Source organism: Athene cunicularia (genome assembly GCF_003259725.1).
Source record: "Athene cunicularia isolate RWA chromosome 5 unlocalized genomic scaffold, athCun1 chr5_part1, whole genome shotgun sequence".
NCBI lineage: Eukaryota > Metazoa > Chordata > Aves > Strigiformes > Strigidae > Athene > Athene cunicularia.
The window spans coordinates 3,536,528-3,550,889 of record NW_020799101.1 but is presented as its reverse complement, the minus strand read 5'-3'; the positions used below and the strand labels follow the sequence as shown (position 1 = coordinate 3,550,889).

General features: G+C 51.3%; 1 protein-coding gene across 1 annotated transcript in view; it reads left to right on the top strand.

Moving 5' to 3' along the window:
- TXNDC16 (thioredoxin domain containing 16) overlaps positions 1-9,416 on the top strand; it is a 39,815-nt gene extending 30,399 nt beyond the window's left edge. The window contains exons 16-19 of the mRNA XM_026849190.1: positions 2,748-2,886; positions 3,510-3,670; positions 5,230-5,420; positions 6,769-9,416. Coding sequence (XP_026704991.1) covers positions 2,748-2,886; positions 3,510-3,670; positions 5,230-5,420; positions 6,769-7,055 — 778 coding nt within the window. The 3' untranslated portion in view covers positions 7,056-9,416. The remainder of the gene's footprint in view (positions 1-2,747; positions 2,887-3,509; positions 3,671-5,229; positions 5,421-6,768) is intronic.
- Positions 9,417-14,362: the final 4,946 nt, after the last annotated feature.

Sequence of the window (14,362 nt, the reverse complement as noted above, 5' to 3'; positions counted from 1 at the left end):
GCTTGTTCAGTGCTGGGGTGAGAGGCCACAGGGCAGGTACAGAATTCACAACCAGCAGCATCAGGGTGAAAAACCTGACACCACCCCCCCAAGCTAAGGGTCTCCTAAGGATCTCAGGCCAGATGATAGAAGGAAGAAAAGCAAAGGAGGGCAGGGTGATCTTACAAAGCAAGATACCAGTAGAAAAAGCCTGTGTTCTCTCAGCAGTGACACATGCAAGAACACACCTCCATCCTCCTGCTCCAGCCGCAGTCTGCAGCGTGCTCCTGTTTAGTTGGAATAGTTAATACAGTTTATATTGATATTCATTCTGCCAAGTTTGGATTTTGGCTGTGATTTGTGGGTGAAGCTACTGTAGATGGTCATCTTCTCAACTGTAAGTAGAAAGTAAACACTTACAGGAATTCCTTATGCAAGAGCCAGGCTCACTTCCCTTTTTAAGAAAAGCAAAGCTATTCTTCTGCTAAACACTCAAGGAGGAAATGTTTGTGGCTCTCAGGTCATGGAAAGCTGATTCCCCTCTTCCCAGAGAAAAAGGTATACAAAGTACACAAAGAATGTTGTTAGCAAAACTGCTCAGCAAGCACCTGCTCAATTGGTAACTGCTGAAAAAAACCCAACACGTTAAGGAAGAAATGCTTTGAATGAAGCCATTATTTATTTCTCAAACACTTAGATGTCATAGATTCCTGCCAAGTATTTGTTTGCAGATGTTTTTGATTTAAATGCAAGTCTCGGATTACCCATCGCATGCCCCTTCTGTATAAATAAAAAGCTACTGTAAGCAACAATACCACCACTTGGTACCAGTAAGATGAGAAGTGATTTCAGGGTAGACTCTAGCTATTAAGAGGGGGAATTTATTGATTTTCTGGCCATAACTTCCTTATCAGAGGCTGGTAAACAAATTAATGTATTTAGATAGAGGGAACAAGAGTCCTTACCTCCTCTGAGAAGCCAGAGAGTCTTTTTACGACTTATAGAAGACTTAAGAAGTTAAAAATCCCTGAATTAAAAAATTTTCTAGGGTCTCACCATTCTTAATTGATTGCAAATACAGGTTAATTTGAAAAACAACAGAGAGGAAAATTAAGGACCTTCCTAATAGATCAAAGGATTCCCAGTCATGACCAGAAGTGCAAAACTCAGCTTCCCTGACTGGTGGAGCTCGTGAGTCTGGGCAGAAAGGAGAAGGCTTAACTCAGGGCTGGATTTACAAAGATAAATTTAAAAAGCAGAGAATACTGCAAAATGAAACTGAAATGGCTCAGATAAATCCAAGAACAGTTTAGCAGCAGGATTCACAACATTTGAAGGCCCCATGAAAGTCCAAGGTCATTTATTACTGCTGCTCTTTGTCAAGACATCAGTGCAACCCCATGGTGCCCATGAGAAATTTGTATTATTTCCAGAGAAGTGCTGCGATGGAGGAAATGAAAGGCCTACATATGCACTGAACATCATGGACATGTGTTATCTGCAGTTCCTTCCATTTGTTTTGTCATTGATGACCTAAACCTCCAAACACTGAGACTTTTTAAAGCAAATTTGAACTGATCTCGATCCCATTCAGAACTGCTAAAATAAGTGTCCAAACTGAACTTTGGGCAAACCACGGAGAGAAGTGCAATTGGTTGTAACATGGCTCTTCTATGAGCTGCCTGTGCGGTAGGCTGAGCCTGTGTTACATCTTTCTCATATGAAAAAGAAAAAAAAAAAAAAAAGAAAAAAAAAAAAAAAAAGAATAGACCAGAGTACTTCTGAAAAGGAAATCGAAGGGTTTTCACCTCCCCACCTCCACAACCCAAAACGTCCTTACACCTCTCTCACTTCCCCAGCAAGTCTGCTGTCACAGCCTTTGAGAAATTACCAGCAGCCTTTGAAAAATAAACTACAGACACCCCCCAAAAAACTGTTGAGGCAGCTGACTTCCTCCTTCACGCCCTTCCTCTGGGCACTGACATCTGGAGCCTTCAGGGCTGAAGTTCCTCAGGCTTCCAGAAAACGGCTCTCCCATCTTGGTTTACCCCCTGCCCTTTCATTGCTTAGACTTCTCCTATTTTTGCTCTTTCCACTTTCTCAGCTTTTCTTTAAATACCCTTGAACCCTCTGAACCGAAAGAACATCGGGGAACAAAGGGTGAGCTGGCTTCTCCATCAAGAGTATACATGTGTAGGTCGTGTGTGTGGCTCTAACGTGGGGTCGGACTTCAGCAAAATTGCCCGTGTTCACCAAGCCAAAAATCAGATCTTCTGAAGCTTATTTTGTGTAGGTTGATGTCCCTCGAATGGGCTCTAAGACCTTCTGTTTGCCTTGGCTTGGGAGGCAGGGTAAAGCGCTGGGTGGGTATTTGCACCACCTAACCTTAGGTGTGAAAATGAAAAAGAAGTGCCAGCAAATAGTTCAGATGGATTTTTCCAATTATTTAAGGCTGATGGCTTTTTGCAGAGGAAATATCCGGGTTTGTGTGTGTGTGTATTTAGTGTCTGGTACAAGCTGGGTAAGTGGTTGTTTCAGAAGGGGACAAGGGAACACGTCAGCCCCGTCTCTCCCCATTGAATCAGAACGCTGCAGGGGCTGGAGAGGGGGTGACGGGGAACGTGATCCTTTCCTTCTCTAACAGCAGCTTTTCCCTCCCCTACATCCCTGTCCCCACTTTTCCCCATGAGGATACCAGCTCTGCCTGCAGCAGGTTTGATGTGTGCCAAATCCCCCGGCCGGTTCGTGTGACCATCCCTTTTTTTCAGATCCCGTAAATATGCAGTTTCTCCCCCAGCCCTCCTCCTTGCCAGGAGTGGAGGTCAAAGCGTGGAAGGCATCACTTTATCCAAACAGAACGCGCAGGACATGGTGCAGATGATCAGATATGAATTGCTGGACATTTTTGTAAGTTTAAAAAAAAAAATAATTTTGTCCTTTTCCCATTGCGGTCATTTGCAGAAGCACTGATTATAGCGTGGAGCTGTGCAAAATATGTTTGCTCATTATTTCTATCATGCTGAGTTACATTTGTTTTTAAATTTTATGTTATGGATCAGACAGTCTGGACAGAAATCTGCTGTTTGCTGTGTGGTCTTGTGGGAGGAGAGACCCTGGGAGTCTATGGCCTGGTTTGTGCCTGTAGTCACAGACCTGCTGCTGTGGTGGCTTGGCCTCTCGCAAGGTCTGCTCCTTGCTTCTTCCACATGCCTTTCAGAGACCGGTTTTAGCCGTAAGATGTGGAGCTGGGCTGAGCTGGTCTTGCTTCTGCCTTCTCTGCTCACACCCTGTCATCTGAGAGTGCACAGCTGCTCATACAGACTTGGCTTGCAACGGGCAGACTTGGGCGTAGGCATCTCCAACGTGCACCAAGATCCCAGCACCCACACTTGTTTTCAAGCTGCTTGCATTCAACATGAACCCTACAGCTTTGCTGAGTCCCTGCACCCCTCACATAAGGACAGAAAGTCTAATTTTGTCCTGTGCTCTTCTCCCTATAAACCCCAACTTCTTGTTTTGATGTCTTGCAGCCAGAAATCACCGTGCAAAATCTGCCTCGGTACTTGCAACTCAGAAAGCCCTTCCTCATCTTGTTCAGCGATGATGACATCGGTCAAATAGAAAGCAAGGAAATGCTGAAGCTGGCAAAAGGAAGACCCCAGCAAGAGTTTGTGGCTTGCTGGTTGAACTTGTGAGTGTATAAAAACCTCTTTTCTCTTTCCGTTAGCTCTCTCTTAGTGTTTCAGGGCAAGAAAAGCCTGAGTCTGCAATTACTGAAAACACTATCTGGCTGGTAATGTGATTATTCGGTCTGAAGTCATCATGAGTTGGGAGGTCAAAGCATTTAGCAATGATTCAGTATGTGTTCTGGGCAGCTGCAAAATTGCACGACAAAGTAAAATTTGTAAAGGTTTAATTGATTGAAGAAATAATTTTCAGTAGAGTAAAATGTTCTCAAAGATATCGTGTGGTAGCTTGATCCTGGCTCTGGTGTTATTCGTGTTTTTGTTGCATGTGGGAGAAAAGAGTAAATTTGCCCTCCTGGAGTGTCTTATGGTCATTTTTCCACAAGCAATTAGAAGGAATCACAACAGGATAATTACTGATTATCGACTGGGGTAGAGTTTTCAGAAGAAGGGACAGCCAGAAGAAGCCCCATAAGGCAAACTTAAACAATACTCAAGAAATCAAATTACTCCGGGAGCTAAGAAATAGAAAGTTGTAGGAGAGGGGATTTTTTTTAATCCTCCCCACACTAGTTGCGTTTTCAGTTTTTAGCCTCTGTTTGTTTTGTCCAAGTCCAGAGACACCTCACTGTCTTAATCATAGCGTGCTTTGAAGTCTGGGAAGTGCCTCGCAGCGTGGGCTGAAGTTTAGCTAACGGGGAATGCACATGTTTTCAAAGAGAAGACGATTTGTTTGCCAGTAATGCACAAGAAACGAGAGCCCTTGGAACTTCCCCACCTACACATCTGCCTTTGCTCTCCCTGAGAAAGGGAGCGCTGTCCTTTGTCAGAACAAAAGTGCATTACCACAGAAGAGGGCAAATACGGCCATTGGCTCAGAAAGAATAGCACAGTCCTCGAAAGAGGACCTCCTTCCATAGCGAGAGCCAACTCGCACCTCGAGCATCACTCTCAGCCTGAAGATAGTGCTGGAAGCACTCAGCGTCTTCATGGGCTTGCTGTGCCTCCATCTCAGTGTCCTCTCTTGGCTCTCTCTGTGTCACCTGGGGGAGTTGCCATCCCAGCTCCTCGGGCTGCAGGGAAGCACCCAGCAGCTGCCTAAGGGGCTGGACCTCCTGAGCACAGCCCGTGTCATCACCTCCTGCCTTTCCAGCCCTGGGACTTGCCTCGCAGTGGGGCAGTGGCAGCAGCTGGGCTGGAGGGAGCTGGTAGCTCTGCCTACAAACACGGACTAACCACGGGGGCTGCAGGATCTGTCCTGCTCCTGTCTCCCCTGTCCTTAAAAATTTACAGTGGAGAACGTTTCACACCCACCTACAGAGTTTGCCCCAGCTCCTCCTGCTCGAGGATTTCTTTCCACATCTAATCTGCTGCCCACTCGCTCCCCATCTGACCCCGAAGTCTTGCTTAAGGCATTGAGTTAATAAATACTGCAGTGAGCTTCTACAGCTGTCCCGTAGGCAAAATTTGCTGGATGTGGCTCAAGGGCTTTGGTGCTTGCTCAGCTCTCCATCTTGTGCTATCAAACCTCTGGTGAGCAAGTTGAATCTCCTCTTCCCCACAGGAAGAAGACTCCGGTGGGACGCGGGGTCCTGAAGGCATATTTTGCCACCATGCCTTCGCTGCCTGTTCTCGTCTGGGTGAACTTTCATGCGGGGGGTCAGGTATTCAAGTTTCCCTCAGAGCAGTCCATCACTGAATTGAACATCTTGTCTTGGCTGGAGAAGCTAAAAGCAGGCCTGGAGGTTCCCAGCAGTAAGTGGACGCGCGTTTGTAACGTTCCTAAGCACACACTGTTAGCTCCAGTCTGTTTATGAGAAGATGCTACGTGCAATAAATTGTCTGCCTTGGAATTTAATGATGGAAAAACTAGCTCTGCTAGTTTCAGCTGGAGAAGTACAAATAGTCCGGCCAGAAGAGAATACCCGCACTCACAAGTTTACTTTGGGACTGTTTAAGGTTCAGAGCCAAGTTCTGAATCGACATCTCTTCCCCACGATACTCCCCAAACTTGGCTGTGCTCTCTGGTTGCTGTGAACAGACCTTCCGAAACACAGCTTGCAAATAAAAAATCTCCTGAATCTCAGGTGTTAGCATAAGAAATAGCTGCTCTTAAGGCACCTCCCAGCATTTCTTTTGGATGGGAGAGGGTAAAGAAGTTGGTGCTTTGTTGTGGTCTTTGGGACATCAAGGGTTGGTTTGTACCATGGAGCTTTTTGCTGCCTCCCTCCTACCTGGATCAGCCTGCTGAAGCTTTGGAGGAAGGCAGCACGGATGTGCCTTCCTCCTGTCTTACATGTAGCCATGGGATGCTCCAGGGATCTTGGGAATTGTTGGCTACCAACCTGCTCCAGACTCTGGAAAGGCGATGGTGTAACTCCACATGATCTTTCTGACTTTTAAAATAAGCCTTTGAAAGCAAGTGGTTCCAAAAGCTGGCATCAGCCTGATAGGTGGGATGTGTAGGCTCTTACCGGAGCTGAAGACAACCCCATGAGCCAGTAATGCACCTGCACCTCTTTCCATTGCCACTGCTAAAGGCTGTCATGTAGGTCTATAAGGCAGGGACCTTAGTTTTCAGGGGTGTTGGAGGGGTGAGCTGATGGCTGAGCAGCTCACGGCGTGGCCGAGGGCTGTGCCAACCATCACATCCTCCTTCCTCAGGCTTTTAAGTGCTATGAACCATGTGATCGGTCTTAAAAGCATAAATTAAAGAGCATCCTCACGTAATGGGACCGCTTCCTCCTCGTATAGACAGCAGTCTCCCCTCACTCCTGATGGTGTCTCAGTAATGTGCAGTCATTAACACAGTTATCTGAGACCCGAATGAAACTTCCACCTGCTGTGACCTTTGCAGTGGGGGTGCCTGAGGAGAGAGGATCCCCATAGCCTCCAGGGAGTGGAGCCTAATGCACCCCTGACTGGTTTAATTGGGGTGGTGGTATTAATTTTGATGGAAAGAAGGTGATCTTTAAGAAAATATTTTCATTTTGCTTTCACTGGAAGGGAAAAAAAAAAGCTGTAATTCCTTTGAAAGGGAAATCTCTGTGGAGTGGGGCTGCATAACTTAACTTCTTAACCCGGGACTGTATTTGCTTCTCAGGTACCTTGTCTGACGAAGACTGGAAACCGCCTCTCCCCGCTTACAACTTCCTCCAGATGATGGAGACCGCGGTGCCCGAGCTCCCCCTCCACACCCCCCAGCGCCACGGGGACACGCCAGCAGCACAGCACCCACCCGAAAGCCCCGGAGGGGACACCACCACCCAGGAGGAACCATCCCGGGAGACCAAGGCAGAGAAAATGGCGTCCCCTGGGAGAGACCTGCGGGGGACAGCCCCCAGGCTGGCGGCAAGGGAGAAGCAGGGCAAGAGACACAGCGAGCTTTGAGAGCTGAGCGTCCCCTTGCCCAGGCCAGTGAAAGATGTGGGACGGTGCCTAGAAAACCTTAATCACTTTCCCACCCCTCCGTGAGCCTTTACACGAAGGAGAGGAGTGCTTTCAGCTGTAAATTAATGGTGAAGGGATAAACCAGCCCCTAAGTCTCCCTGTGAATGCCCTGCTGCAGTGTGCTGGTCATGCTGCGGTGGCTGTGATTTCTGGTGCCAGAAATATGTCCGTACACCCCACACCTTGGCTCCCCCCAGACTGTATTTCACAGCAAGAGGCAAGAGATCTGCAGGGAGGTCGCTGCAAGGGAGCTCAGCCCACCCCATAGCTGGGGGAGAGCTGGGGTGAGCTCACTGCACGCTGGAGCCTCGCCTACGCCACAGACTACACTGGAAAAGTCAAATCAGCTCATCCCTGCTCTGTACTTTCTGTATGTCTCACATAGGTGCCCCCGAGCAGGAAGGGGTGAGTGATTCCAGGATAAAAAGCACATTTCTCTCCCCACTGGTTGCAGTGGTGGCTCTACTGTTGCATGTCGGCAAGCCCTGCTCTCAAAAAGTGATCGCATCTGTGCTGTAACCGTGTGGAGCTGGGAGGGCAAGCGTGCCACCCACTCCAGGGCTGCTGAAACTGGCACCTACTTGTGTTTACACCTGACTTGTGAGCTGAATTCATGAGCGTGTTCATCATCCTCGGGGGTAAGAGGAGTATCTGGTTACAGCAGTTTTATTAGGAAGGCCAGAGCTCAGGTCATTGCAAGAGCCGTGAATAGCTGGGACAAAAATTTGCCAGCAAATCCCCAGGGCGGGCAGGTTGGAAAATGGCTTTGCTCAATGCTGGCATTTTCTTGGTTACAAGCCCAGGGGGTTATTTGCAGCCTCGATTTTTCTTTGCTCTCAGTGACAGCGGCAAGGTTGGTGCCTCCTGAGCTGGGGATGGTGCAGGGAGTGAGGTTTGCAGAAAGCCCAGTTCTTTGGAAACGAGGGGAGGGAGATGAAGGGCAAGGCTGGCAGTGCTGGGGCCAGAGGCTTCTGGAGCGGAGTGGAGCTGCTTCACATACATATCTGGGTAGAGAGACACTGGGGAAGTGGCTTTCCAGCCTCTGCCCATCTCTGGGGGACAGCAAAAGGTCTGTCATTCCTTGTTGGAGGACCTGAGGGCCGATGTGAGATGTGGGCTGGGGAGAGCTGTGGTTTTGGAAGGAAGCTTTGCCTAATCCCACCCATGCCATGACGATCTTCCCACCCCCTTCAATAAACCTCTGTTCCCTTCCACAGCACCGCTGAGGTGTGCCGGGAGGCTCAGATCCTCCTCCTCCTCCTTATGGCTCTAAAGTTACTGGGGAAGGGAAAAATGGGTGGTGAGGAACTGCTGGGAGCATTGTAAAGTCTATTTCTCATCCTGCAAGCAGCCCACATGGTTGGGAGTATTTTGAAATGCCCAGAAATAGACCATTAGTCCTGGGTTCTTCTTGTAACCCTTAATTGAAACAGACCATTTTTGGATTTAATGACAGGCTTAGAGCCAAAAATATATGTATTTAAAGTAATAAGCTGGAGCATGCAGACCAGGGCCTGCCATGCAGCTGAGGATTCCCAAGGGAAGGAGGAGTAGGTCAGGGCACCAACAGATCCTCCGTGAGTTCCTGTCATTCCTCAGCTGGATAAGGTCGTTACGCCGCTGTACATCAGTCGTTTCCCATCCTGTCCCTAATGACGCCACTGCTGGTGCGACAGCGTTGCTCTCTCTCTTAGTGCAGGTGAAGTGTGACGTTTGGGCTTGTCATTGCTGTCTTAAATAAATTCTCTCTCGAGTACAGTCCATCTGCATCTGTCTTGGATGCAGTGTGGTGAGTAGAGGGGCTGGTGTCCTGGACTGGGGGAAGCAGAGGTGGACAAATCCCTTTGGGAACACTCCCCCAGCCTGCCGAGCCCTGCAGGAATGCTCTCTTCCTTCAGCAGGGTTTGTGCGAGATGAGGAGCATCCTGCCATCCCCGTGCTTCTTGGCTGCGTGTCTTTTTTTCAGTCACAGCACTTCTCTTGTGCAGCACTGGGCAGGAGCTTGTCACTAGGGGTCAGTGCCACATCTCCGTTATGGCTGCAAAAATTACTGCCTCTGCTTAATTGATGCTGGAGCGTCGCTGCCAAAGCAATGGGGGATTGGGGAACAGTTATCCAGTGGGTCCTGTGGGGATGCTGGTGGCTGAGGGGCTGTTTGCTCCTTGTGGCAGGCCCGGAGGGCTGGGGAGTCCTGACTCTAAAGGCTTGAGCCCCCACGTCAACAACAGAATTACAGAATCCCAGAATCATTGAGGTTGGAAAAGCCCTTGAAGCTCCTCCAGCCCAACCATGACCCTCACCCTGACCATTCCCAACTCCCCCAGATCCCTCAGCGCTGGCTCAGCCCGACTCTTCAACCCCTCCAGGGATCCCGGGGACTCCCCCCTGCCCTGGGCAGCCCATTCCAACGCCCAACAGCCCCTTCTGCACAGAAATCCTTCCTCAGAGCCAGCCTGACCCTGCCCTGGGCAGCTTGAGGCCATTCCCTCGGGGCCTGGCGCTGGCTCCTTGGCTCCAGAGACTCATCCCCCCTCTCTGCCCCCTCCTGGCAGGGAGTTGCAGAGGGCCAGGAGGTCTCCCCTCAGCCTCCTCTTCTCCAGACTGAACCCCCCAGTTCCCCCAGCCGCTCCCCAGCAGACCTGTGCTCCAGACCCTGCCCCAGCTCCGTTGCCCTTCTCTGGCCATGCTTGAGTCATTCGATGTCCTTTTTGGGGTGAGGGGCCCAAAACTGAACCCAGAAATTGAGGTGCATCAAGCTGATCTATTAGCTTGAACCTCCTGACTGGGTTTGGGGGTACTGGGTCCCCCAAGCAGAGCCCAGCCAGCAGGCCCAGTGCCGGCACCTGTGGTAACATGGGTAAGGGACATGCTTGTCCGTGTTCCACCGCCGCTGGCATCAAATTGGGTTGGCAGCTGCATTTGCTGGAGCTGCTGACTGTGAGCAGGGGATGGGGGTTAGGGTCCCAGACCACATCAGCGTTCATGGGTCTGGCTTTGAGTTTGTTGAGATTTTTTTTTTTTAAATACAAAATTTCATTTTCATTGTGTAGCACAAGCAGGCACTTAGGGAAATCTATACCAAGGCATATATGTGCCAGGAAATGTGTGGACAGGGAGAAAATATTAGGGATGCTCAGGACAGTTTGTGGTCTGCATCCTGCAGCACACTCATTTATGCGCGAGGTTGTTTTGAACAGCTGTGGCTCTGGGGACAAACCAGTGCAGAAAGAAATATTTAGTGTGTGTTTATGACCTTAAGTGAGAAGCAAGTTGGAGGAAGGAGAGCTATGGACCCTGAGGGGCAGCTGTGAGGGACAGAGTGCATCCCACCTGGCTGGAGGAGCAAAGATGTGGAAGGCAGCCAGCAATCGCAGAGGGGATGACAATCTGTATCTACCACTTTTCTGTGTCTCGGCACATACTGATGCTGAAGTGAGGCCATACCACAACACATGCTGATGCTATCGGCTCCTCTTTCAACCATTTAACACTAAAAGACATATCTCTCTGGGTAAACCACAGATCTGTCTTCATAGATGATGGTAGTGAGGTGCACTCTGAGCTGCAGAACTGGTAGATTTCCTGATAGACATGGTATTGAGTACTTAAGGCTTCCAACCAAACTCTTCTTTTGATGGTATTTATTTCAGTGTTACACCAAAGGTGGTATTTGCATGCACTTCTTGCACTTTGGGAGCCTTTCAGGGGGTGTTTAAATATCAGTGGTTGATCGGAAGATAAAATACTGATACACAAAAAAAAAAGGGGGGTGGGATTATGTTTGTCCTGGAGAGCAAAACAATTTAAATTCTTGTCCAAAGCAATAGGAAATTCCCCAAGTGCTGTGGTCTGACTGGTCTTTTGCCATCCTCGATGAGTCCTGCAGAGCCGTCACCATCATTTAGGAGGGAGGAAGGCTTGCAGCAGCAGCAGGGTGAGGGAATGGTAAGGGTTTGTGTTGTGTTTTCCATGTTTAAAGAGCTTTTAGAGGAACGGTTACAGAGGTGCCCACTGCGCGATGGGGCCGAGGTGTGGTGGATTAAACAGTGTGAAAGCCCATTTGGTGGCAGCTGACTTGGGAGCCAGCACGCTCCCGCCTGCTCCCACTGACATCTCTGTTGGGTGCTCTCCAAACCAAGGGACATCGGGAAGCAATCCTGGTGTTTCTCCCAGCTTTTTCACCCTTTGAGAGGACAGCAAAAGACGTGTCCTTGTGGTGGAAGGTGAATTTTCCAAACTGTCTGTTCTCAGCCCATCCTGGACCACTGGTGGTCACAGTCCCTCCCACTAAGCCTCTCTATGGCCGGACTCTGCCGTAGGGATACAGCTGCAGGACAGTGGAAGAGAAGGCTGTAGCAGAGAGTAGCTGGGAGAGGACATTGTCCCCAGGAGGGACATGCTGCAAGGCAGGAGCAGGGACACGGGAAGGACACATCTGCCTGTGCACAGGCAGCTGCCGCGCCAGTGGGTCCTGGCAGTGCTGCCAGGATGTGAAGCAGGACATAGACCTGCTGGGCTGGCTTGTGTCTCCTGGGCTTGTCGGTGCCTGGTGCTGCGTGGGGACGGGGGGTCTGGCAGGGCTGGGGGACTGTGGGGACTGGTCGCTCCATCTCATCTGGTGGCTCAGCCTGGCAGAAGTGCTTTCCCTGCTGCCAGCCGGCATGGCAGGTTCCTCTCCGTCATGGCTTGGCTGTGATCCCTGCCGTGGGGCACCCTCCCTGGCCACAGACCACCCTCTCTGGCCATGGAACACCCTGCCTGGCCACGGAGCACCATCTCCCTCCGCAGGGCCCTGCCAGCAGTGACAGAGCCATGTCTTCTGGGTGAGGCTGGTCTCCTGCCGAGGCTTTCTCAACTCACCTCAGGCAGGTGGACAGCCAGAGCTCAGCTCACTCAATTTTACAAGGGTTTTGCAAACCATCCTGGTACCCAGAGCTGTGATCCCAGTGCCGCTGACATTGCCCAAGGGGATGGGAGAAGGGTCCTGTGGTTCCACAGCCCCAGGGATGGTCCCTGACAGCCAGCAGGTTCCCCTGCCCAACCCAAACCAGCTCCCTGAGTGCACACATGTCCTTGCTGCTGGCTGATTTGGGGCAGGGCTGGTGACTGAAGCACAGTGATGGGAAGCAACCTGAGGGGAATCTGGAGACAGACAGACAGACAGACAGACGTTGGTCCGGGGGTGGGACAGGAAGCAGCCAGTGCCGTACTGGCACGGCTGGAGATGGCAGAGGAGCTGCGGTAGGGAAAAGAGGGTGCAGAGGCAGGATGGAGCTGCAATGTGAGATAGGGGATGGTGTCTGGGCGGGATGGGTTTCCTCGTTGCGTGAGGTGGCTCTTCCACCTGGTGTTTCCATTGCTAAAAATACAACCATGCTCCTGGTGCAGGCCCAGGGCAGGTACCTGCAGCACCCAACCCCACGCTGCCCGTGGTAGCTTGCAGGGTGGCCGTGATGGGGGTCTCCATCCCTCCTACCCCGTGCTCAGCAGGGGCAGGAGTTGGGTCTCAAGGGCACCACTGGCTCCATCCTCTTGGAGCAGGAGATCAGGATGGAGCCGGGATGAGCAGCCTGAACCAGATCTTCATAGGACACCTCTTCGTATTTTCCCAACAGAGAGGTGCTCCACCTCCAGCACCTGCTTCTGATACTGCACCCATGGCTACGGAGTCCTGCCGTGTCCCCAGGCCGGGTGAGGTGGGTGTCCATGCAGGGACCTCGCTGCTCTCACACCCAATGAGCTAAGTCAAAGACCAGGCTGGAAGAACAGCAACCACAATGGACCATCCCATAGCAATCCCTTCACAGTGTCTTCCCACCCACTGCACCCCCTGCCACAGAAAACGGGAGCCCCCAGGCTTCCGTGGGGCTGGGAAGGAAGCGGAGGTGGCATGTCCCCCGGTGCCACGTCGCTGGCTCCATTGTTCATTGTTCCCTCTTGGCTTGGTGGAGCCAGCATGGGGACAGGAAGCGATAAGGGGGAGAAGGCACTGCTCCGGTTCCTGCTCTCTGGCAGGTTATTTCCCCACTTGTCTGACCTCTCCTTAGGTAAACTCAGTGCTTCACCTCCCTTAGAGTTTGCTTTGCTCTCCTGCACCCGTCCAGCAGGGCCCAGGGAAAACAGCACGGCTCTATTAATAGCCCATGGGGTTGCCAAATCCTATGTTGAAAGAGCAGCAGTGGCTGCAATAGAGTGATTCAGCCCCCAGCGGTAACGCACGGGCTGGTTCCCTGTTGGGGCCGTGCTGGGAAGGCTCCCAGCTTCGCCCCAGCCCTGGAGGGTGATGCTGAGCTCTCTAGTGGGGTGGGGAGGTGGGGAAGGGTCTTTGCTCCGTCAGCTGGGGGTTTTTTGGCTTGCTTGCACCACAGATAGACCTGTCGCTAAACTTGGTGTTGTTCCTCTCTGTTGGCAGCTGCCCAAGCTCACGGGCTGGACTCACTCCACATGGACCCTTAATGAGTAGAAAGCAGGACCCCTGCTGAGGGCAAAGCCATGGACCTGCTGCTGGGGTCCTTGTACCCAGGGCTGAAGTGGGCTCTGGGGGATGAAAGCTATGGTGTCCCTGGCCCAGCCTTGCTCCACACGCAGTCCTGCCTGGAGGAGAGTGGACAGCAAAGCCTCTGGGTGCAGTGCATGGATCATCTTCTCAAGCCCCTCTTGAGTTTTAAGTCTTGGAGTCTTCTCTCCCACAGTTGGGCTTGTGAGTGACCCGTGTTGGGGAGTGGGAGCTTTGTGGAGGGCTGGGTTACACTGGAGAGATGCTCTGACTGACTCTCTGTGGACTCTGGAGCTGGGTGGGAGAAGTGGCCCATGGGGAGAGGTGGGATCCGGGACATGGAGGTACCACGGGGCTGCGTGAAGGATGCTACGGCTGGGAGAGTTCCGCTTTGCACAGCAGTGAGCTGAGGATGGAGCCCCAGCTGTGAGCTGAGACTACGCCCACAGCAGGCACTAACACCAAGGCAAATATTTGGAAAGGCAATTAATGCCCCAAAATAACTGCAAGTGCTTTCAGGAGCAAAGCTGGAACAGTGTCCGTGGGCAGTGGCCATAGTCCCCTGGCCCGGGACAGCCCCCAGCATCCGGGACAGAGGTAGGGCAGGGACACTGCCAGTGCCTGGCCATTTATTCCCCTTCCTGTGGCAGTGGGGGGTGAGCTGCTTTTGTCTGAGCTTTTTGGAGACACCTCATCCCCATGGATCTGGCAGCTGAGGAAGTAAAAAGTAGCCTCTCTTCCCTTGTCAGTA